At 43.1% G+C, this 26285-nt stretch overlaps 1 protein-coding gene across 2 annotated transcripts in view; it reads left to right on the forward strand.

The window, feature by feature from the left end:
• The window catches only part of PRORP (protein only RNase P catalytic subunit), a 126720-nt gene that overhangs the window by 43786 nt on the left and 56649 nt on the right, over positions 1-26285 (forward strand). For both annotated transcript variants that reach the window (XM_029598955.1, XM_029598956.1), the window contains exon 4: positions 24764-24871. In XM_029598955.1, the coding sequence (XP_029454815.1) occupies positions 24764-24871 (108 nt within the window). The remainder of the gene's footprint in view (positions 1-24763; positions 24872-26285) is intronic.

Here is a 26285-nt window from a genome sequence, read left to right on the forward strand (position 1 = left end):
GCCCCCCATATTCTGTGCAGATAGGAGGGAAGGGGAAACCAAAGGGACTGGATTAGGGAGCAGAGTGGCTATTCTTTCCTCTCCAGTATCTGATGCAGGCTCACCTACACCCCTTGGTCCCTGAAAGTTATGAAGGGAGGGGTTGGATTAGGGAACAGAGTGGCTCCTCTTTGTTGTGCTTTGTGCTCTCTCTGATCCAGGCTCACCTCTTTCCTCCTGTTCCCTGCAGGCCATTGGGAGGGGAGGTGCTAAAGCAGGGAGCAGAAGGTTGTTTTCTGCTGCCTGAGATTGGGCACTGGCCAGTAGAGTCACCAGGCCAGAACCCTGTGTGCTCTATCAGTGGGCCCCTTGGTGTACAGGTTCTTGGGGCAGTTACTCCTTTTGTCCATAGGTAAAAGCAGTCCTGGTCTTTGCATCAAAAATTAAGAACGAGCACATTTCCAGCAAGAAAAGGGTGTTTCAGCCGTTGCTCAATGACGGCATCTAGTGACCAGGCTTAGCGTGCACACGTAGCTTGTTCTGAGTGAGCAGTGGTCTATGGCCCCCAGCCAAGGACTGTAACTGCTATGGCTGAGCAATATGGTGGGGAGAGCTGGAATTTATCCCCCCACCAAACCCAAGTCCCCATTTCTACTCTCATCCTCCCAGTTCCCTCTGCCTGTAATCTTTGATGCCTCTCTCTCCTTCGCTATGCACAACCAAAACACTGCTAAAGTGCATTGGCTGTTCCTCTGTAATGTCCCCAAAATTCATCCTTTCCTTTCCGAGCATGCTACCAAAATACTCATTCATTCTCATGACCTCCCGCTTAGTCTACTGCAACTTGCTCTTTGTGGGCCTCCTGCTGAACCATCTTTCTCTATTGTAATCTATTCAAAATTTAGCTGCATAGCTTATCTATTTTCAACGTTGCTATGACCATGTACATGTAACCCCTTTTCTCAAGTTGCTTCATTGCATTGGCCCCCTGTTCGCTTCTGCATATAGTTCACTTTTCTCTTACTCGCCTATAAATGCATTTACTCTGCAGCTCCTTATTACCTATAATCTCTTCTCTCTTACTACATCCTTCCACATGAGCTCTATTCAAGATGGCAAGTTGCTCTTATCTGTGCCCTGTTCCTCCACTACCAACTCCACACTTTCCACCTTGTTGTGCCATATGCCTGGAATATTCGTTCTGAGTTGGTATGCTATGCACCCTCTCTGGCCACATTCTGTTGAGATCGTGGACCCTTTCTCTGTGACATTATGAAGTTGTCTCAAAGGTGGAGCCCCTGAGAATTTGTCAACAGAAGGCAAAGTAAACACTGGATCTGGAACGGGCTGGATCAGGATCTGACTGAAGCTGGATCTGAACGAGGCTGGATCAGGATCTGACTGAAGCTGGATCTGAACGAAGCTGGATCAGGACAAAGCTGAAACAAGCTGGACCAAGCTGACGCTGAAGCAGGAACTAACTGGATCAAGCTGACGCTGAAGAAGGAACTAACTGGACCAAGCTGACGCTGAAGCAGGAACTAACTGGATCAAGCTAACACTGAAGCCAGGAACTAGTGGACCAAGCTGATGCTGAAGCAGGAACTAACTGGATCAAGCTGACGCTGAAGCAGGAACTAGCTAAACCTAAGAAAAACTGTAGCTGGAGCAGACTGGCAGACTTCACTCACCATCGACTGCTGCCAGGTCAAAGAAATAGCTGACGGTTTCACTTTTAAATAAGCTTCAAGCTTCTATTTCCAGTTCTATGTCTTGAGCCTGTTGCTACCTCTTTAAGATGTCTGATGACGTCACTGACCCGCGCGCGTGCGCCCGAGGGGCGTGCACCGACACTGCCGAAATGGTGCTCCGAGCAATGCGATCGGCCTACAGCCCTTAGAGAACAGCACGACGGACCCCCAACGCCAAAAATGGAGCTTATAGGCCCGGCCGCGGTGAATCGCGGCTGGGTTTTCTAACACCTCAAATTCAATTTTTTAAAAAAATCACCTTTCTGAAGCTGCTTTTAAATCCTAAGTACTTTCCTACACTAAATACACTTCCCACAGATTTGTTGGTCTTGACTAGTTTGTAAGTTCCAAGGAGCAGGGATTGCCTCTTATGTATATCTGTTCAGCACTGTGTATTCCAATAGCACTTTAGAAATGATAGAGAGTAGCAGTAGTAGTACAGCCAAGAGTTATAGAATTGAGAGGAAATCCCCCAGTTCTTAGAGAATGAAGGTTCATGGTGCTGTAGCCATAGATGGAACTTGTTATGAATGAGCTGGAAGCCCCAGAAGAACAGGAGGAAGCTGTGGGGCCAGAAATAGACAAAGTGCCAGCCAGAATAAGAGAAGTAATTTAGTCTGAGGTTTCTTCCTTTTTGACTGAGCTGAGCGGACGGATGTGGGAGCAGGATATAGGTAGGACTGGCAGGTTTTGGGGCTGAGCACAGTGCTCCGGAGGAGTCGGCAGGACTTTCTGCAAACTCTTGTTCTGAAGAGGCTACAAATACATGAATTGCTCAGAACTAGCAAGAGAGTCTGGGGCCCATGGATGCAGGCACAAAGCAGTCGGTCTAGACAGGAAGTAGCACCAGAAGGTTCAGCTTTTCCCACTCACAGCCCCAAGAATCTCTCAAGCCAGCGCTACAGCTGCATGGCATGTCTGCTTCAGAAGCAGAGATCAGCCTTTCATGTCCCCTTCCCTCAACGCATCACCTCACTGGCAGGGTGACTTGAAACTATCTCCCATGCTAAACCCATCAGAGTTGGTTGAGGAAGGGGCAAGCTGTAAGAAATAACTGCCTGTGTCATAAGGATTTGCACATCTCTACGCTGACAGATATTCTTAGGAACCAGGTTGCTGGCTTTTAGCTCTTATCCATGATTGCATTCTCTGTTTCAGTCTCATAAGCCAGCAAACCATGCATAGTCCTTTCTCCCCTCCCCTCCCGATGTATGCAGCATGCAGTCTAAAATGGTTTATGTGCAGGTGTAGCGAGCCCTTTATACATGAATGTTATTGCCAGCCCAGTGCGTGTTCCCTATGCAATGGATTCCTTTGGTACGGCTCCATGCAGTGCCATTGCCTGTTTTCCATGGAAAATGCAATTACTGGATCTCTTGTGCAGGAAAGTGCTGAGCATGTTTGCCCCAAGTATATCTGTTGCTGGGTGCCAGATGTTGCAATGTGATTGCACCTGTCAGGTCCTGAGAAACCACAGCCAGGAGATGGTCTGGCAACATTAGATACAACAGGACAGGCAAGGAGGCATCCTGCTGGTTGCGGGACATGACAAGGGGATCTTGGGGACATTAGTGTGTTCGGATGCTGGATGGAGAGGAAAGAAAGCACAGGTCACGTCAGCAGATATTCTGTACCTGAATCTTAAAATATCCTCTGTATTAGGTGGGTGTAAAAATAAAATCTCAGGATTTATTTATTGATTGATTGATTTTGAAAGTAAATTTACTTCCACGTTATTCTTTTGCATGTTTTCACTTACGGTTTTGCAATTTTTAAAAAGCCAAACTAAACCAGAATAAGAAACCAGCTCCTAACCAGGCCTGCACATTGTGGTGCTAACACCAGTTCCTTTTAGAGCAAGCGCTACTCGTTTCGAAGAAGGGATCAAGCCTAAATGTTCACTTTGTCAGGGGTGGGGCAAGGAGTTGACGTGCAAACTTGTGCTCCAGTTCCAAGAACCTGCACCCAGGTGCCAGGTAGGGTGTGTACAGGCCTGGGACAATATTTAGCCTGGCTGCAGCCAGCCACACTCTCAGCAACAGAAGAGTGAAAGGGGATTTCCAGCCTGCAAAGGCAGAAGTGAAACTGTAGCACTGGCTCGCCAGTGCTAGGAAGTGCAGATACAGGGTGCACACTCCCTGAGATTAGCTATATTATGGTAGTTGCATTTTTCTGACTATAAATCTGAGAATGCTGTAAAATTATCTGAGCTGTTTATTGTCCATAAGCTTTATTTTTCTATGCACACAGCAAGCGGCGATATATCCCAGAGCTCTGCATGCAGGTGGCGAGACAGCTCAGAGCTGTATGCACGTGCCCCTTCATAGACTTGAAATACAATCTCTCTGAAACAGTAGGAGATGGCAGAAAATTGATTTTAAATTGTAGGGGTTTTTGACTCCTGTTTCCTGTAGAATGGATCTGGAATTTCTGAGCGCTGGAATCATTCCACCTTGTTTCCTCCATTTTGGGGTGGGAGGGAGGTTAGCTAATGAACTTCACAGAGGAAGGACCTGGAACCAGTTCCAGTACACATGTGAAACTGTCAGAGACAGCATTTTGCAGAAATACAGAGAAACAGGAAAAACAAACTGTAAGGAAATACAGAAAGCTCCAAAAATTGGAAGTGTTCCTACATGTGTTGTGTTGCATGTGTGTGATCGCCACAGCCACTGGAAACGTGCAAGTGCAAGTAAAGTACATTTTCCATGGACAAAGCTGGTGAGAAAGTAGTGTGGTACCTTCTGTAAGCAGTTTCTCCTCTGCTTGCGGATTTACAGTTGAAAAAAAGCCCCGCCAGGAATAGTATACATTGTGTTATCTCAAGCGCCTCCTACTTCTATCCAGCATGGTTGCTAGACTCTTGGTAGGGTCCAGTTCTACTTATTACATAGAACCAATCTTGTGCCACTTACATTGGTTCCCAGTCGAAAGCGGGATAAAACTCAAAACTTTGCTTTGCCTTTAAATGTGTGAATCAACTCGCCCCGCAATCTCTCTCCCAGGTCCAGCTTTCCTACCCTCCCATGCTAGAGCTTTGATCCTCCCCAAATGGTCCCGCTGTCCTTTCCTCCTCTGGCTTCTGCCGGAGTAGCTTGCACGGCTTCATGCGTTCAGCTGCTGTGCCCCCGTGCGTTCGGAGACTTCGTAGCTCGCCTTCGGTGGGGCGGAATCCAAGTTTGGCGTTTCAGCCTCTCCTTCCCCTGGATTACACAGCAGGGATTCTTCTTCTGCCTCTACCAGTCCTTGATCATGAGCCCACATTTTTGTCCACCATAGGGTGAGCCTTGTTTGTTTAATTCTTACTTCCTCCGAACCAAGCACTTAACTTTAACACATGCATTTGTACTCCTGTACCCATCTTTATGTTTGTACCTTCCATCTCACCAAATAGACTTTATTATCTGCCTCATGTATTATTTGCAACTTAGATAACTACTTACAATCCACCATGTGTGTATTTTGCTCTCCTTCATGTTCAGTGTTCATGATTGTGATTAGAAGTTTTCATTATAATTTTGAAATTTCATTGAAGTCTGCCTTGAGCCTAACTTCAGAAAAGGTAGAGTGTCACCTGTTAAGAAAAGAAATAAAGGCAATGAAGGAAGGGCAGAAGGTTTGGACTGAAGTGAGCTGGCTGGAAATTGGCCCCCCTGAATGTGACTGAAAAGGTCCGTGCCACTGTGGAACGACGCGGGTACATTCAGCCATGTTGAGAGGAGGCATTCGTGGGAGCATGGTTACATCGAGTGGCGGAGAGTCACGCAAGTAAATGGCATTTTTAAATCTTTGCGCCTGCTTGTCTAGAAAAAAATTATACACGCAGAGAAAGCGGAAGCAAGTGCCTGTGCATGCTTTGTACCTGGGGCAAGATTTCAAGGCCAAAGTGCCTGCTTACTTTCGCTTTGGAAATCTGGTCAGAGTCCAGGGTTAAAAAGTACACATGGATCTTCATTCCAGTGCAGAGGGTTTGAAAATTACGTCACTTGAGCACTAAAATGGTAGGGGCCAAGAAACAGGGATAAAACTACGCATGTGTATTTACCCAAGGGAAGTCTTGCCTCACAAATTTGCTACATTTTTTTTGAGGGCGTAAATAAATATGTGGATAAAGGTGAGCCAGTTTATATATGCTTTCTGGAAATCCAGATACACTATGACAAAGTCCCTCATGAGAGACGTCTTAGGAAATTAAAAAGTCATGGGATAGGTGGTAGTGTCCTGTTGTGGATTGCCAACTGGGTAAAAGATAGAAAACAGAGAGTAGGGCTAAATGGTAAATGTTCCTAATGGAAAAAGGTGAATAAAGGACTGCCCCAGGGATATGTTTTGGGTCCGCTGCTTTTTAATAAATTTATAAATGATCTGGAAATGGGAACAACAAATGAGAGGTGATCAAATTTGCCGATATACAAAATTATTCAAAGTTGTCAAATCACAAGAAGGTTGTGAGAAATTGCAAGCGGACATTGCAAAAGTAAGAGACTGGGCATGCAAATGGCAAATGAAATTTAATGTAGATAAGTGGAAAGTGATGCACTTAGGGAAGACTACCCCAAATTATAGTTACAAAATGCAAGGATCCACATTAGGAGTCACCACTCAGGAACAGGATCTAGTTGTCATCGATGAAAATATGTTAAACATGTTCTGCTCAGTGAGCAGCAGCAGCAGCCAAGGAAGCAAATAGAATGCTAGGGATTATTAGGAAGGGAATGGAGAGTAAAACAGAGGATGTCATAATGCCTCTGTATCGCTCCATGGTGCGACCTCATCTTGAGTATTGTGTGCAGTTATGGTCACCACATCTCAAGAAAGATATAAGAGAATTAGAAAAGGTACAGGGAAAAGGCGATCAAGATGATAAAGCGGATGGAACAATTCCCCTATGAGGAAAGGCTAAAAAGGTTAGGACTCTTCAGCTCGGAGAAGAGACAGCTGAGGGGAGATATGATAGAGGTCTATAAAATAATGTGAATGAGTAAATGTTAATCAGCTGTTTACTCTTTCGAAAAGTACAAAGACCAGGGGACACACAATGATGTTACTGGGTAATACATTTAAAACTAAAAAGAGAAATATTTTTTTACTCAATACATAATTAAGCTCTGTAATTCATTGCCAGATGATGTGGTAAAAGCTATTAGTGTAGCTGTGTTTTAAAAAGGTTTGGACAAGTTCCTGGAGGAAAAGTCCATTGGCAATTATTAAGGTAGAGCTGCAGAAATCCACTGCTTATTCTTGGGATAAGCAGTTTGGAATTTATCTACTCCTTGGGATCCTGCCAGGTACTAGAAACAGGATACTGGGCTTGATGGGCTCTTGGTCTGACCCACTATGGCAAGCCTTATGTTCTCACGTAGATTTGAAAAGTCAATTTTATGTACTTACTTTCCTGCTCTAACCTAAATGCCCTGGGAACACCTCTTTTTAAATCGGGCTGCAAGTTTGCATATTGTGCAAGGATGGGCACTTTTCAGCCCAAAGGAGATGACTAATGCTTTACTGCTCAAAATGACATTCCTCCTAGTAAAATTGAATATTTCTGGACATGCTAAATAATTGTAACTTGCACAGCTATACGCTGTTGCCTCAATGTGCAGATTCACTAGAGTCTGAGTAGGAGGCAATCCTCCTAAAACCACCACCCATAGACTTCCTCCAGCTTTGGTGCTCTTGAACTAAGCAAGGAACACAATGACCCATGTCTCCTGCAGCCTGGCCCTCCATCATTAACATCGTCGACTCTCTTGTCCCTCCTCTTCTGTCAGAGCACTTTTCTGATGGGGAGAACGGGATCGGGCAGTTTGCAAGGGATTGATTGGGCAGTTGTTATTTGGTGGTGGGGGAGGATGGTGGGAGAGTTTCGAGTTCTAGGGTACCTTATTCCAACCTGCGGAAAATACAAGAAGATTGCACTATATTTGTGAAAGCATTCCAGTATCTCTTCTTTTCCCCATGAGCCCAAGAAGAAAATTTGCTAGTAGGGTTCTCCCCCCAAAGGCCAAAACTCCTGGGAGGATCCCTTCATTAGCAAAGCAAAGCGAAAGTGCAGGTAAAGACCAGCGTCTTAAAGAAAACACAAAACATGTCTCAGATGTGTCCGCCACAAGACTATGCATTTAGCTGTGGGTCACACAAGTTTACCAGAGCAATGGGCTGTGCCTTCTGATTCAGTACTGCTTTTCTCTGGCTTATCCTTTGTAGAGTAAGAGGCGGTTATGAGAAAGAGCTCCTGTGTTCTCTGTCACACCTGTCTGTAACACTCAGCCTGGGATTTCCCTGGCCATTCCCTTGCAGTGACTTGGAGTAAAGAACTGCCATGAGGTGAGAGCCGAACTTGTAAAAGTTCACCTGTGATTCACAGCTCCCTTAAGATCAGATTCTTGATGAGCGAACGTGTGGTATACCTGCAGGCAGGGGAGAGTGGGCCTGGAATGTGCTCCACCAGAGGCACTTCTACACAGGAATGTAGTTTTGTTTTCTTTGTCTCTTAGCATCTTAAAATAAAACAGCTGTCTTTGCAACCTGGTGTGTTCCCATGCCAGGAAAAAAAACAAAACAAAACAAACAGCCCAAAAGATTTCCCCAGCATTCTTAAAGCAAAATAACAGTAGGCCCTGCTTCTGAATCCAGCATTGCAGCCCGCTGTATTGTACAAGAGTTGAGTGAGATGGAGGTACAGTAACGAAAGAGTAACTGCTGCGAGTCTAGCATCTGTCTGCCTCTGCACAGTGCGGAGCTTGCTTAATTCTTCAAGCACAGGGCTCAGGTCACCTTGAGCAAATGATTAACATTCTTGGGCTCAAACCTAGGTTAGAATCACAGGCACAGCCTCCATGCTAGTTTGATTGCATGGTTTTCATTTCACATTTATTGTGAAATACCAACTCTTTTGCCCAAGGATTTCCTGTGTTGTGACATACAGAAGGGAAAATAATCCATAGGGGGGAAAAAGCACCATCCCAGCTATATCTGTAAAATGCGCAATGGAATGTTTTCCCCATTCTTAAATGTGACTCTTCCAGGCAGAGGTCCTGCAGTGCCTTTTTGCACACGATTTTGCTTGCATGCTTATTTATTTATTTGTTTAATGTGGCATGTGTGTCCCTTCCAGAACTTGCAGGATTGCAGACTTTGGCCCAAGATGAGCAGGATTTCAAAATTGTAGTTCTTCGATGCTCTAGGCTCTAAAGTAACAGAACTAATATCAAACTCTGTGTGAAAGGCATGCTAGAAGCTGCCAAGATGCGTTCGGTCCATAAGGAAAAAAATGACGTTTCAGTTCAAAATTTGAACTGCCTTCAGGGTAATTACTATCAAGAAACAAATCTTCCCAAGTGGTGCATGGATACACCATCAGACACTGTGATGTTAACCAGGCAGCATCGAGGGATAAAGGGAGTAGTACCCTTCCATCAACCCCCTGCAGCCTGAGTAAATAATATAATAAAAGAATTCCCCCATTCTAGCACGAATAGCTCCTGCATGGCCATTCTCTCTAGCACAGGAAGCTACAAGGATGAATTTATCATCTTTCCATCAGAACATGCACTTGGTGGGGTGGCCATGGCAATCAGGTGGCACAGTATTAATAGTGATTTATTTCTGCACATTGCAAGCCTTCTAGAACCTTCCAATTTGGAATGACTTGCACATATTTTTCGAGAGCCCAGTTGCCAGTCTTCTTTATTTCTACCTGCAATGGTGCATTAGCCACCCACTATCTCCACTACAAACTTGGATGCAGCTCCATCACTGCTCTCTACATTAATGGTGGGGGTGGAAGGGAAATAGAACCAAGAGCTAAGAGAAACAGATAAGTATGAGAGAAAAAATGTGTGAAGCTTGCTGGGCAGACTGGATGGGCCGTTTGGTCTTCTTCTGCCGTCATTTCTATGTTTCTATTTACTAAGCTTTTTTCCTATTGATTTAGAATGGGGGGGGGGAGCTTTAGTAAATGAGGCTTTTAGATTGTAAGCCCTATAGGGACATGGAAACACCTCCTGTACCTGAATGTAACTTGCCTTGAGCTCCCAATGAAAAGGTGAAAGGTAAATCCAAAATAAGTAGATTAGTATATGGTGCAGACTGATTAAGTTTCTAAAACCCTTGCTCTGCATGGTGGTGTCTCAGACCCCCCCCTCAAAAAATAATATATATTACCTTTTGTGTGAGCAATAGCAGCTTCCTTGCCAGTATTAGGCAACAGTACTGAGTAGTAAGAAGGCTGAATGAAGAGATTCCAATTGCCTGTGGCAGTACTCAAAAGAGAGCTCAGTGCATGCACTGAATGCAAATGTTTGTTATTGTAACCCAGTGCCCCATCTCAAAAAAAGTCAGAGCAGAATTAGAAACGGTACAGAGAAGGACAACAAAAATGAGTATTGAAAGTCTCCCTTATAAAGAGAGGCTTTACAGGATAAGGCCCTTCAGCTTGGAGAAGAGACAAGAAAGGAGACGATAGAGATTATTAGGGAACGGTTATTTACCCTTTCAAATAATACTGGGTCTAGAGGATATTCCCTGGAATCAACTGCTAGAAGATTTATTTTATTTATTTATTTATTTATAAACTTTTTTATACCGGCGTTCGTGGGAACATCACTCCGGTTTACAGGTAACTTTGAAAGATTAGAAATTACAATGAACAAGGTGGGGGAAGGTGGGGCAGGCTGAAGAGAAGGAGGCGGCAGCTGGGAAAGTAAGAGAGTAAGTGGAGAAACAAAAGGAACAGTACCATTAAAGGGTACAGACGGTGAGTAACCTTAACAAGTGAACAAAAGTGAGACCATGGAGTATGTACAGAAGTATCATGGAATATGTACAAAAATCAACATGGGTAATGTACAATAATAATAATTTTACAGAAATTAAACAAGTTTAAGGAAATATTTTTTCATTCAGCACAAACGGGCGGATTTTAAGAGCCCTGCTCGCGTAAATCCGCCCGGATTTACGCGAGCAGGGCTCTGCGCGCCGGTGCGCCTATGTTCAATAGGCGCACCGGCGTGCGCAGAGCCCCGGGACTCGCGTAAGTCCCGGGGTTTTCCGAGGGGGGCGTGTCGGGGGCGGGGCCGAGCGGCGCGCCGTTTTCGGGGCGGGACGCGGCGTTTCGGGGGCGGGCCCGGGGGCATGGTTTCGGCCCGGGGCGGTCCGGGGGCGTGGCCGCGCCCTCCAGAACCGCCCCTGGGTTGCGTCTAGGCGCGCCAGCGGCCCGCTGGCACGCGGGGATTTACTTCTCCCTCTGGGAGGCGTAAATCCCCCAACAAAGGTAGGGAGGGGTTTAGACAGGGCCGGGGGGGGGTGGGTTAGGTAGAGGAAGGGAGGGGAAGGTGAGGGGAGGGCGTTAACGAATTCCCTCCGAGGCCGCTCCGATTTCGGAGCGGCCTCGGAGGGAATGGAGGCAGGCTGCGCGGCTTGGCGCGCGCCGGCTACACGAAATCGGTAGCCTTGCGCGCGCCGGCTACACGAAATCGGTAGCCTTGCGCGCGCCGGCTACACGAAATCGGTAGCCTTGCGCGCGCCGATCCAGGATTTTAGCGGATACGCGCGGCTACGCGCGTATCTGCTAAAATCCCGCGTACTTTTGTTGGCGCCTGGAGCGCCAACAAAAGTACGCCAACGCACCGTTTTTGAAAATCTACCCCAATGTGTGGTTGCTATGTTTAAAAAAAAGTTTATACAAGTTTCTGGAGGACAAGTCCATTAGCTAGGTAGGCTTGGGAAAAGCCACCACTTAGAGAGTGAGCAGTATGGAATGGATTTCTCCATCAGGATCTGCTGGGTATGTCCAAGTGACCCGAACTGACCAGGATGCTGGGCGCAATGGACCATTGGTCTGACCCAGCATAGCTCCTCTTATATCTTTAAGGTAGTGCACAGTGAGAGCTCGGTATGTAACACACACTACTGCAATCTCTGTCCCTTATTGATGTTGGATTTGGATTTAATTACTCGCCTATTCAAATCTGAGCTCAAGGCAAGTTACAGTTCAGGTAAAGTAAGCAAGTCTCTGTCTCAGAGGATTTATAATCTAAATTGGTACCTGTGGCAATGGGAGGGCAAAGTGACTTGCCCACAGTCACATGGAGGAGAAGTGGGAGAAGTGGGATTTGAACCCTGGTTCTCAGCCTACAGCTTTGACTCCTAGGTTACCTATCCACTCAATTATGACTACTTCTGGGTCTCTGGTACACTCAGAAACCCCCACAAAAAAAAAAGCCCATCCTCATTTCATGATAAATCATCAAAAATACAAATAGAAAAATGAATTTAATGTAAAGACTCAAAATCCCTCTTCTGCTTAAAAGTAAATATCATAAATGGTGTAACTGGTATCACAAATAGTCTGAAAGAGCTAAATGGTATCAGCTCAAAATCCACAGCTGAATGACAAGCTGTGACAATTCAGAGTATAATCATGTACCAGTTGATATTTTTATATATTTTTTATGCAATAAAAATGTCCAAGTTCTGTATGTATTCTTTGTGAGATAAAAATAACAAAATAATCGTACCAGAGATGATAGCTGATGGTGGGAGATGCTGTACATTTTGGCTATTTATTTATGTATTGCTTTCCTATACCGATGTTCGTATGCACATCACATCGGTTTACATGGAACAGTATAGGAACAAAAGATTGGAATCAGAAAGGAAGTTACATCTCAAATTTTAACAGGTCAGGGGGAATCAAACAAGAGATGAGTGAAGGAGGGGAAGAATAAGCTCACTCAATATGGTCACACTGTTTTGCATCTTTTCATAAGGGGAAATGTGGCTGTAGTTTAACCATGATTTATTTCTCAGTGTAATTAAAGTTTAGTATGGAATTTTCGGCAATGGCTGTTAAAGGGGGTGGATAAGGTAATATCTGTAAGGAAATATAACCCTTAGACACTTTTAGTTTATACATGTTTGACTTATTTAGTCTCTTTTGGGTATATATGGGGAAGGCTTTTATTCAGGGGAAGGCAACTGGACACATTTATTGTGATTTGGGCTCTCTGATGGAAGAGAGTGTTTGGGGGTGTGAAGAATGTGTGAAGGGGGGGGGGGGAGTTCAGAGGGTTAATGTAAGGGAGGAGGGGATGGGGGAAGGGGAATACATGAGTGCAGGAGAGAGTTTAGTCTGGTAACCCATGGATCTACTGATGGAAGAGGTTTCACGATGGATGAGGCTGGTCAAATGGTGGGAATCAGGAGGAAAGGGAATTTGGGGTTTGTTCTCTATATTTTATCAGACATATATGTGAGAGGGATGCAAAATGAGTTCTGCTAGCTATGTATCCTGGAATGGGGCAGGCTTGGGTACTCCGGTGAAAAGAGAAAAGATGATCTCACATTTAAATAGGTTTAAGAGTTCCATCATTTTTTTTTTTTTTGCAAGAAAACCCACATGTCAACTAAAGAGCATTTAAAACTCAAGGCTCTTCTAATAGCCATGGAGTAGCGATATTAATTCATAAATCCATTTCTTTTCAAGGTCAGAAATCCATAGCGGATCCTATTGGGAGGTTTATTATCATTTCTGGGAGTTATTTGGGAAATCGGTGATATTGGGATCAGTCTTTGGTCCCAATCAACATGACCATAAATTTTTCACGGAGTTAACAACCCATGTTCTCTTGTTGGGGCGAGTTCCTGTGGTCCTAGGAGGGGACTTCAGTTGCGTAGCTGATCCACTTTTGGATCGACAGCCCAAAGGAGTAAACTGACTGATAGGGGTATCTAAGGGGATTCCATTTTTTTTGTATTGTTCTGCACATGGTGGATGCTTGGAGAGTTATGAATCCATGCACTAGGGATTTTATACATTTATAGACATACAGATTTGTGATATCAAGTGAATATCTCTCCAATTGTTCGGAAATTTACAAAGTGCACTCAGCAATGGATGAGTGCACTTAATAGGGAGATTGCATTATTTAAGATGTCACTATTACCTAAACTATTATACATATTACAGACGATGCCTTTAATTATTCGGAAAAAAGATATTCAGACAATCTATCAAATATGCTCGAAATTTATTTGGCAAGAGCGTAAAGCCAGTTTGTCAGTGGTAAAGCTGAGGATACCCTCCTTGGAGGGGGGTTGGGGATTTCCCAATCTGTGTTGTTATAATGTAGCCAGTGCCCTCCAGGCTCTAGGAGACTGGTTAATGGGAAGTAACTGTTTTTGCATGAGTACAAAAGTTATTCTCCATTTGAATTGAGTTTTCTGCTTCATGCAAGTGCTAAGGATATACTGGGCTTCCCACGGAGAAGTAAACGTTTGCACTTTGCAAGTTACCCAGATTTTAAGTACAGCCGGAAACTGAAGTGTAGATTTCGTGTGTCTGTCCACCAGCTGAGAACAGATTGGGGACAATTGTTTTCGGAGCTGGGACACTCTGGCTGAATAATCTTGGGTGAGACAGATTTTGTGGTTCTTGTACAGGAGTTCTTTTTTTAAGCGGAAGGCCATCCAAACCTTTTGCTGATGAGCAGCGTTTAACACCTTGGCGATGGCTATTCGGGGCCTTGAGTCCGTGGATTTTTTAGAGCCGACCCTGTAGGCCCTTTCTATGTGTAATCTGCCCTTCAAATCAAGCAAATCCACCGCATCCGGGAGCCAATCTTCTAAGAATTTCCCTAATCCCTTATCGACTTCCTCTGGGAGACCCAGAAAGCGCAGATTCGCTCTCCGCGAACGGTTTTCGAGGTTGTCCAGCTTGTCCAGCTTGTCCTGACACTCTTTTAAAGCTGCCTCGTGGTTCTGTAACTTTGCCGCGGCTGCCACATGTCATCTTTCACTGAGGAAATCCTGTTCTCAGCCTGATCTAATCGCGGCCCAGCTCCGATAACGCAGCCTCACCTCTGATAATTTGGTGTGTATGCCTGCTAGTTTCTCGTCCAGGATGCTGGCTATCATGTCCCGCAATAGTTCCACTGTTGGTGTGTTTGTCTGGGCCGGCTCTGTCTCGCTGCTTCCCGCCGCCATCTTGGGATCTCTCGGTCGCCCCTTGTCTTTTTCCTTCTCCTTTTTATTGCTTTTAGAAGCCATCAGCTGCGGTGATTTATTCATATAACGCACAATAGACATGTGCTGTACCGCTCCCTGCTTGAATCGATACTTTACTCGTCGGTTTTGAAGGGTAAAGCCGGTGAATTGGGAGCGAGGTGCCCGGAGCTGAAGAGACTTGCTTCTTCCTCGGCACATCACCCCACGTGACCCCCCCGCTAAGGATATACTAGATCATCTTTTTAATAATCTTTTGACCAAATATAAGCAATATGGGTGGAAATGTGTGCGGAAATTTTTAACTCTCCCTTGGAAAGTTTCACCTTGGTTATCTGTACGTGGAAACTCTTGGTTTAAACTGGGAAAAACTGATACATTTTTCACACAATTAGCTCAAGCTGGCCAAGGCATGGTTAATGATTTTATTGATTATCAAAACAAACAGATATACCGATACTCCTTTCAATACTGCCAGGAATATTTTAAGTTTAGAAGACAGGATTTTTTTTGCAGTATCTTCAAATTGCAAACTTTATTTCTAAACGGATAAAAGGTAAGGAGACTCCTTAATCTTTGGGTCCATTTCAGAGATTGAGCCAACTATATAAGGGGAGGAAACAAACGTTAGCGAGTTTATATCAATATCTCTACTAAATTACTGCCTATAAAGTGTTTCCTACTCTGGCTGCTGTTTGGAATATGGATCTGGGTTCAGAGCTAGAGGATGGTGATTAATCTGATAGTCTAAGTTTATTATATAGAAGTATACCTCCTTCAGTAGTGATAAGGAAACAACATTTGAAAATGTTACATAGAATAATAATTTCACCTCATAGGGCTCATCAGATGAAGCTCATTGATTGATAGTCCCAGATGCTTGAAATGCTCTACAGATCGAGCCACATTGAGCCATGGGATGTGGGATGTAGATTCCCTGCTCCCTTAACACAGGTCGCGCCAGCTCTTAACCTGATACCTGGTATAAACTACGTTACAATGTTTTACCTTGTTTCCTTGTTTTTATTGTGATTGCAAGCAACCTGTTGATCTTGTTTGCCAGTCCCATGCTATATCTTTGTTCCTATTTAATTCCTTCCCCGCACCCGTTTAATGTAATTTCTAACTTCAGTTCTGCTGTAAGCCGATATGATGTAGCTACTTATATCGGTATAAAAAAGTGTTAAATAAATAAATAAATGTGGGAGTGTCCACCAATTCAAAGTTTTGGGGATGCGTTTAGAAAATTGTTGTTAGAACAGATGGAGATTCGGATTCCAGAGCAGGCAACGGTATGTGTGTTGGGAGTGACAGCAGATGATGTGAATTGTATCAATTGGGAAGCCTTATTCTTGACAGAAGGGTAATGTATATTGGCAAAGTGGATCTCACAAGAGGCTCCTACTTTCAACTTTTGGTTTTCTGAAATGTTAGAACTCCTAGCACTAGATTTTAAAACTTGAGTACTAGGTCCTGGAGGAAGAAGCTGGCTTTTCAAAAATAACCTGGGGAGCTTTCTTTGGAATCTTGCCCTCCTCTATAAAAGTCATGAGATGAGGCATGAGAGAATGGCAGCCCCAGTGATTTAACCAGACCACTATTTAGTGGTGGGAGGAGGATACCGGTTAGGGAGTGTGCTGCCTTTCTTTGGGACTTCTCTTTCAATTAGCTGCCTGAATCCCCTCTCAGAGTCACATTGACATGAACCCAAGACTGAGGCTTCATGGGCCTTTTTCTCTGGCCATCTGAGATTTTTCAAAATACTTTTGAGAATTTTATTTTATTTATTCAGGTTTTTAGAGATTACAACCCAAGAAAGAGATCTAGGTGTCATAGTGGATAACACATTGAAATCGTCGGTGCAGTGTGCTGCGGCAGTCAAAAAAGCAAACAGAATGTTGGGAATTATTAGAAAAGGAATGATGAATAAAACGGAAAATGTCATAATGCCTCTGTATCGCTCCATGGTGAGACCGCACCTTGAATACTGTGTACAATTCTGGTCGCCGCATCTCAAAAAAGATATAATTGCGATGGAGAAGGTACAGAGAAGGGCTACCAAAATGATAAGGGGAATGGAACAACTCCCCTATGAGGAAAGACTAAAGAGGTTAGGACTTTTCAGCCTGGAGAAGAGACGACTGAGGGGGGATATGATAGAGGTGTTTAAAATCATGAGAGGTCTAGAACGGGTAGATGTGAATCTGTTATTTACTCTTTCGTATAGTAGAAAGACTAGGGGGCACTCCATGAAGTTAGCATGGGGCACATTTAAAACTAATCAGAGAAAGTTCTTTTTTACTCAACGCACAATTAAACTCTGGAATTTGTTGCCAGAGAATGTGGTTAGTGCAGTTAGTATAGCTGTGTTTAAAAAAGGATTGGATAAGTTCTTGGAGGAGAAGTCCATTACCTGCTATTAAGTTCACTTAGAGAATAGCCACTGCCATTAGCAATGGTAACATGGAATAGACTTAGTTTTTGGGTACTTGCCAGGTTCTTATGGCCTGGATTGGCCACTGTTGGAAGCAGGATGCTGGGCTTGATGGACCCTTGGTCTGACCCAGTATGGCATTTTCTTATGTTCTTAAAAATAATATCTTAACATAGGCAGCTTTTATAGCAAGAACAATTGTGATAAACATTGTTACATAGAAGAAAAAGCAACTATAAAGCCAGTTCAAGAGTTTTCTCATATCCCCTCCCATATCCCCCCCCCCCCCCCCCCAGGTAACCATGAAATAAAAAGCTTAGACCTAGATTTATCAAAATGCACTAAATATCGCATGTGATAGGAAAAGGGGTGTGTTTTATGGTAATAGGCTGTTTATCGCAAAGTGCGCTATCTTAGCGCTTCGCATAGGTAGTATCACAAATTGCGATAACTTTTTCACACTTTGCGGTAAGTGCCAGAATTGTTGTAATTCTTACCTACAACCACTGGGGAGAGAGAGAGAGAGAGAGACTAGCCATAATGTCCTCATACTAGGTAGGTATTTATACCTCTATATGAGGCCCACATAGTTACTCGAGGTGAGGTTTAGGTAGGAGTGTAGGGGTTAGGGGCCACTTTGACATTCAGAGTGAGATATACGAATAGAACAGTGCTCTCTTGTGAAGATTTGATGACCTTCGGAGTGAGGCAACTCGCCCAAAGATGAAATTTGTGCAAAGTTCTCTCAATCTAGCTTGATGGACTCTCTACCTGGGTAACATCAAGCTAGGTTGAGAGAACATTGCACAAATATCATCTTTGGATGAGTTTCCTCACTCCGAAGGTCATCAAATCTTCACACGAGAGCACTGTTCTGTTCGTATGTCTCACTCTGAATGTCAAAGTGGCCCCTAACCCCTACACTCCTACCTAAACCTCACCTCGAGTAACTATGTGGGCATCATAGAGAGGTATAAATACCTACCTAGTATGAGGGCATTATGGCTAGTGTCTCTCTCTCTCTCTCTCTTGTATGAGGGCCCTGATAGCTAGGCTGGCTTTCCAGCAGCTTAAATACTAAAAACGCTATTTGCAAAAACATCACAAATCGCGATAAAGCCATATCGCATGGCTTAACGCAATTGAAAAAGGTGTTAAAATCCACGTTACAGCCGTGTGATATGGCTTCGCAAAATTGTGAAGCCAGCCCACTTGGCCACAAATCCCACCCCAAACTCCTCCCCTTTTTCTGATTTGCATCGCACCATGTGTTATGGTACTTAACGCATGCGGAAACGCCATATAACACTTTGATAAATGACCCCCTTAGTGAAATGGATTGTCAAAATGGCCAAAATAAAATACAATTAACTTAAATATTGCATATAGGAAAGGGCATACAATTCTACAATGTTAATATAGAATTCCGAAGATCAGAGGATGTGTGATTGATAAAAGGCTGCCATATTTAAGCACTAATTCCTTTTTTTTTCTTCAAACAAACGTTCTCCATTGAAAGGAATTTGAACTCCAAGAACTGCACCATTCTACTTTCCCAATGTGCAACATTGGGACTTTTTTGCTCTATCCATTTGGAGAGAATGGTTTTCTTAGCTATTATCCCAGTTTATTTAAAAATAATTTTTGAGGGGTAGCCAGATTGCTTAAAAAATGATCATAAAGATCAAACAACCAAAAAGTCAAGTCTCCAGGAAGTGGTGAATCTAATATAATGGAGCAGCGGGAATTCAAATCTCTCTAAAAAGAAGTGATCTTTAAACAGGTCCAGAAATTATCTAGGTAATCACTGTTCTCCTCACCACACTTTGGACAGAGAGACGATGGACACAGGGTCGCTTTGAAGGCTCTATTAGGTTCCAAGAAGAACTGCCAAATACATTTGTATTGAGTTTCTCTTAGTAAAACATTTTCCGAAATTGCAGGAATATGTTTAATATCGTAAAGATCAGCCTGTGACATATCCAGCCATCTAGACCATCTAACCAAAAGTTTTGAGAGTATGTCTTGGCTTTGTAATTTGTGAATTGCTTTTGAAAAGTTAGCACAGGAAGGCGCTGCAGGTTTGTGTTCCCCTAGTACTTCCTCCAGCATACCTTCTATCCCAAATTGGGGATTCTTATCTTTCAGACTCATAATTTAATGTCTTAATTGCAAAGAAGTATACAAATCATTACTGGAAAGACAAAATTTATCCTGCAGTTCTTGAAAACTACACAAGTAAATGTTTCTTGATAAATCTATAATATGTTAACACTTTGAAAACCTTTATCCTGCCAATCCTGCCAGGCATGGAAAATATCATATTTTCCATGCCTGGGGAAAACTGGGGGTTACCCCTGATAGTTAAGTAAGCTGTTATGTAGTCTGGGAATCGTAACAATTTACATAGAAAACATCACACTTGTCTACACGAGGAAACTATCTGAAAAAGTTTTATATGTGAAGGAATATGGCAAGCGTCTAACTGTAAAATAGCGGATAAAGAGATATCTCCAAACCATTTTTGTAAATGTTCTGTCGGGGAAGAAACCGAAGTGCCCTGAAGCCAGTCTCTAATATGTTTGAGCATGCAGGCTAAATTATGTTTTAGATTGGGACAGTTTAATCCTCCCAGCCTTAATGGGTTGCATTAGGACTTGAAAAGAGAGCAGTGCCTTCTTTCCATTCCAAATAAAAATTTTAAAACATTTATTGATCTCTAATAAATCAGTATGAGTCAACCAAATAGGTAATAACTGCATTAAGTAAAGCCATTTTGGAATTTCTATCATCTTTAATAAATGTATCCTGGAATGGAATGGTAATACCTTCCATTGCTTTATTTTTTCCTTTAAAGAAAATATCGGGGGGCGGGGGGGGGGGGGGGAACGGGACATTAACTTTGTAATGTCCCGTTAATTAAATCCTTAATGTCAATTGGGATGCGGATTCCTAAGTATTTCATGGTTGATGTTACCCATTTTAAAGGAAACGTACCCCTCTACTGCTGTTGTAAATCGCCTGATACTACTAAGGCCTCAGATTTATCCTGGTTTATTTTTAAACCTGAAAACGCTCCAAAGATGTTCGGAAGAGCTAAAATGCTATCCAGAGCTCACACTGGATCCATAAGGAAAACTAAGATATCAGCAAAAGCTGCAATCTTAAAAGAGAGAGCCCAATTTCTAGTCCCAGTATGGAACTATCTGACTGGAGTTTTCTGAGCAATGGGTCAATAGCAAGAATATAAAGCAAAGGGGAGAGGAGGCAAACTTGTCGTACTCCCCTATTAATGAGAAATGCTAAAGACCGACCCCCATTAGCTAAAATGTGCGATACCGGTTTTTGATACAAAAGGGAAAGATTCGCAAAGATATTTCCTGAGAATCCAAACCTCTGGAGTACTGAGAACATATAGGGCCAAGAAATTCTATCAAAAGCTTTTTCTGAGTCAAAGCCGGGATCTTTTTCTGTTTACAACAAGAGATTGCAGTTGGGTTCCTGCTGATCTTCCTTTGATAAAGTCAGCTTGTTCAGAAGAGATAATCAAGGGGATAATTAAACTCAGTCTATCAGCCAGTATTTTTGTATAAATTTTCAGATCACTGTTGAGTAAAGAAATAGGCCAATAAGATGCTGATAAAGTAGGGTTCTTCCCTGGTTTAGCTAGAATAGTTATATGTACAGTATTAAATCCATTTGGAAAGTGATCTTACACCAATGCTTGGGTATAAAAAACATGCATTGGGTCTACGATGAGATCCTGGAGAGTCTGGGGCTTGTTCAGATTTGCTCTCCTTAATAACTCTTAACATTTCTGAAGGTTGTATTAGAAATCTTTGGACACAAAAGGTTTTGAAAAAGGAGAGTTGCTTCATGGGTTCCCCTGCTTCTGTCCTCAGAGTATAAGGATTCATAAACAAGTCAAAAGTTTCACAAATATCAGTGTGAGTAATGGCCCAAGTACCTTTCTGGGATTGGAGGCGTTCTATATAAGTAATTCCTCTCCACACTTTTACTATGTTAGCCAACATCTTTCCCGCTTTATTCCCATATTGGATTATGATTAGAACCCTGTAACATTCGCTGTGCCGTCTGATGGAGGCATGCATTTAAACTCTGTAAAGCAGTTTGGGATTCCTTTCTCGTATTATTAGTGAATTGACGAGATGTAAACCGACGAGATGTAAACCGACAAGATGTTCCCAACGTTCGTCAGTATATAAAAGATATTAAATAAATAAATAAATAAATTGACAAATCATTGTTTCTTTAGCTACTTTCAACTTTTCCTCAAGATGTAAAATCATTTTATTTGTGAGCTTTCCTCCCCTTAAGATAAGAAATAATTTCTCCACGAGGCACTACTTTGCTCACCTCCCAAAAGAGAGTGGGGTTGGTAAGGTGCTCTTTATTATGCAATACATATTCTTGCCATTTCTCTTGAAGAAATGATTGAAAATCAGTGTCATTCCTCCGACAAACCGGGAATCTCCACAATGCCGCCCCTCCTCCTCTATCCGCCATAGTGATCTCAACCCAAATTGGGGCATGATATGAGGCACTTGCACGTCCAAGTCGAGCTGAGCTAATGCATGGGAATACATCCCGAGAGCTCAAAATATAGTCTGTTCTAGAAAGCGAAGGGTCAGCTCTGGACACATGAGTATAATGTTAACTTCAGGGTTTAAAGTTCTCCAGAAATCCAGCACCTGCAAATTACTACAGAGGTAGGCAGCCCCTTTTTCTTTTGGGCAGTTAAGCCAGACAATTGATTTGGTAACTTATCTATAGAAGCATCATGTACACAGTTAAAGTCCCCTGCAGTAAAAAGTAGACCCTGTCTGTGCACAATTAATAATTGCATAATTTTTTCAAAGAAACTGTGAATATATTCATTGGAACCATATTAAATTACAAATTGTATAAACTTTGCCCTTAATTTTGCCTACCAAAATAATAAATCTACCTGCAGGATCTGAAATCTCTTGAAGAACCTGAATAGCATCACTACACCCCCCTTTTCTCCTTCGGCTGGAGAATAGTAGCAAATGCCCACCCAGTCTTGTTTCAGTTTTTTACTTTCTATATCCGATAAATGAGTTTCCTGGATACATGCTATATCAGCTTTATTTGTTTTGAGTTCCTGCAAAATGTTTGTTCTTTTTATGGGGGTACCTAAGCCGATCACATTGAGTGATATAAGATGAAGAGTATCGCCCATTCCTAAGAGATAGGACGTGATTAATTACATTTATCTGTCTTTGGTTATACCTCCTGCGGGTCCCCCAGCCTGAACCCACAGAAGCCGAGAAGACTGCTGAAAAAAAAATACCAAACCCATTTCCTATGACAGCAGACTTCAAAGCTGTAGTGTATGTATTTTGATCTTGGTCCAATTCAAATGGATTTGAGGTGCTTGTAACATGTTGGCAGATACCATCTGCCAATGGTACTCAATACCCTCTAGGGTAAGAACAGCAAGAGACATCTAACCAAAAAACTTTACTTTCCTGAGATTTGGAAAATAATATGTCCCTTAAGCATCCGACAACAATTTTTTTTTTTTTTAAACAAAGAACTTTAAGAATAACATTATCCCTCATTGAAATCAGCTGAAACAGAATAAAGTCCCTTCTGGAGCTAAACTTTAAAGTTTGAATGGCATATTTGCTGAACTGAAGTTTGAAAGCCCCCAGGGTCACCTCCGGCATGACCCTTGTGTGAACATTCACGGTTCCTTCCAGACAGGAATGTAGAAAAAAAATGGTCTCTACTGACCTTCGCAATGCTGAGAGAACTCTTGTTGGGTGTAACATAGGTCTTAGACTAAGACCGTATTTCGTGCAAACTCGGTCTCTAGCTAGTTGGAGCCAACGTGGTTAGGTAAATAAGAGCACACTGAAGCTAACATCCAAACGCCACACTAAAGAGGCGCTCGTCCTGTAAACTCCTAGTTTAGTTAGACTTGAAAACTTGCCTGATCTTGCCGCATCAGATTACTGAATCTTGTGAAAGGCAACATGCATGTCTGAAGAGAGCATTGGCTGTGTCCCAATGATGCAGAGACCAATCCTGTGATCAAGCAACTTTATTCATAACCGCAAAGTGAACAAAAAGGACAAAAATTCTTCCTCAACTTTAGAATATAGGGCCAATTTTAAAAAAGAAAAAAAAAATTGGCCAAAACTCAGATTCAAGGTAAGACTTCAATAAATGATTTAGCTGCTATTTGATCTTCAAAAATGTGTGTCTTACCACCTTGCCAGATCTTGAGGCGAGCGGGGAATTGCAGTGCAAATTTCACATTCTTTTGTAAGAGAGAGACACACAGAGGATTAAATTCCTTGTGGCGTTTTGCAACTTTTGCCGAATAGTCCTGAAAGAATCTAACTGTATTATTCTGAAAGGACATCTCGCGATGTTTATGATATGCTTGCAGAGCTTGTTTTTTTAGCCCAATTTAGGAATTTGGCAATAACAATACGTGGTCTCCCATCGCCATCTCTCTTGCTGCCCAGTCAATAAGCTCTACCTCTATTTTTAACAAACCTTGTAAATCTGGTAGTTGCAGCATTTCTGGGATCCATTTTTCCAAAAATCCTTCTAGATGAAGGTCCTCCACAGATTCCTGAATACCCACTAAGCATAGGTTGTTCCTATGAGACCTATTTTCTTGGTCTTCTAGTTTATCCTTTTGTGTAGCTATTTGTTTTTCAAGGGCTGAAAGTTTCACTGCCACAGCTGTTGAATCATCTTCTAAGTACGAAATTCTCTCTTCTGTTATATCCAAACACGGTGTGATTTCAGCCAGCGACTCTTTCAGTTCCAAAATCTGATCAGAGATAGATGCTCTGGATATTAGATTAAAATCTATCACTGCACTGGTTACTTTCACATATTTCAAAGAGGAGTTCCCCAGCTTCTCGAGATCGGTGGCCATTTTCTCTGAGGTTCCTTTCGGCTTCAGTTTTTCAGATTTTCCACCTTTTAAAGGCATATTGACCGGGGATTTATGCACATAGGTGTTGATGGGCATGCGTCCTCTGCTACAGTTGCCCCAATTACGCTGTTTTAGTTCGGATGCCTCCAGATTTAATCGCTGAATGGGAGTTGGTGTCTGGAGCCCTTACCAGCACGTCTGATCAGGCTCACCACATCACGTGGCCTCCATTTATAATTTTAACAGTGTCACAAAGCCACTTAGAGTTTTAACCTCCATGTCCTCTCCATGAATGACTCACCACCCACTGTGGAGCCCATTACTGCCAAGTATGCCCTCGGCCTTGAAAATGCTGTTCTTGAGTCATGCCCACCAGGCCAGCTCTGCCAACCTGGGAACTAAGCGCCAGGCTCAGGATACCCCTTGGTGCTATTGCTTCTTTAAAGGAATTTCCCCAGAATAGGTGGAAGGGGGCAGGAGAGGATGGTTAAAGAAAGACAGTGTAAAAACGTCTGCTTGCTCTATGGATGTGGCTAGGAAATGTCTTTCCTGGCTGGTATTTATGTGCCCAAGACATTGCACAGGTAGTGAGTACAGTAATGGGAGTGCTGCTTTTCTGCTAAATAATGTTTTTTTCTTTTTTTTCCCTAGGAGCTACGACAATTTCAGAAGTTTGTGGGTAGCCGTCCACCCTACGATATTGTGATTGATGGGCTTAATGTTGCTGGTATTTGTGGGAGAGGATGTCGCTCCCAGATTGTGAGTAAACAATTGATACAGTCTTTTGCTTTTTTTCTCTCCTGATTTTGTTATTGAGCAGCATCTCATTCTCTGTATCAGCACGTCCTCACTGGCACCTTGATCAGTTGCATGAGGTTTTCTAACACAGTGCTGAAGGCATTCATCTTCATTATAAACTAAAATAAATAAAAGGTATCTTTTTTTTTTTTTGTCCTTGGCCCAGTATTCCCTCCTTTCTCCTTTGTCGACAAGCTCAATTGAAATCTGTGCTTATAGTGCTGGGATCCTAGCACTATAAGCCTTCATTTCTATCTACCCAGTGCGGCCAGCAGGGCCTCAGTAAGAGAAAAAGCAGCGCAGCCCCACCAAAATGGACTGTCAACTTTGGCGGGACTGCGCTGCTTCAGAGGAAGAGCTTGCTGTACCCCGCTCTGCCCTGCTGGAAGGAGTCCAAGGCTAGAGCTGGGTCGGCCCCCATGGCAGAAAATTGTTCTCTTGTCTGCGGGGGCTGAACAAGGAGACTGCTGCTGCCTGCTGCTTCAAGGGGGGAGTGAGAAAGAGAGCATGTGTGTATATGAGAGTGAGATAGCATGTGTGTGGGGAAGAGAGAGAGCATATGTATATGTGTGTGGGAGACAGAGCATGTGTATGTGAAGAAAGAGGGAGAGAGCATGTGTATGTGTGGGAGAGAATGAGAGCATGAGTGTGAGAGAGAGCATGTGTGTATGTGTGTGGTAGGAAGAGAGCTTGTGTGTATGTAAGTGGGACAATGAGAGAGCATGTCTGTATTTGTGTGGGAGAGTGAGAGAGAGAGGATGTGTGTATGTGTGTGGGAGGAAGAGAGCTTGCGTGTATGTAAGTGGAACAATGAGAGAGCATGTCTGTATGTGTGTGGGAGAGTGAGAGAGAGAACATGTGTGTATGTGAATGGGAGAGAGCCTGTATGTGTGTGGGAGCATAAAAGAGAGAGCATGTATATGTGTGTGCCTGTGTATCTGGTTGGCACCACAGTAGTACATGTAAATATAATATACATATTGTAAGAGATATTTTTACCTCATGAAACTATGCTTTGAATGTCCTTGATCATGTAAAATCTGTTCATTATAAATTCATAATTTTTAATTGTATATGAGGAGGTTGTGATGAGGTGGAGGGTGCAAAGCTATAAGGTTTTCTTAGGATGCTTAGTACTCTTACACTGGCCGTGGGCCATGGTGTCATGTGTTAAGTAATGGGTGAGGGTGCAGTTTTTCATTTGGCCATAGGTGCCACATTGCCTGGCTACTACTCTGATTACAACAGTCCTGAGATCAGAAGCCATTCATCATGTCCTCCCAGAAGCCTGTATCATGGGCTTTAAATCTGGTGACCTGCAGTAACCCTTAACGATGAACTCCTCCCCCCGCCCCCCTCCAGGGGCTATGAATAC

Source organism: Rhinatrema bivittatum, chromosome 4, assembly GCF_901001135.1.
Source record: "Rhinatrema bivittatum chromosome 4, aRhiBiv1.1, whole genome shotgun sequence".
Classification (NCBI taxonomy): Eukaryota; Metazoa; Chordata; class Amphibia; order Gymnophiona; family Rhinatrematidae; genus Rhinatrema; species Rhinatrema bivittatum.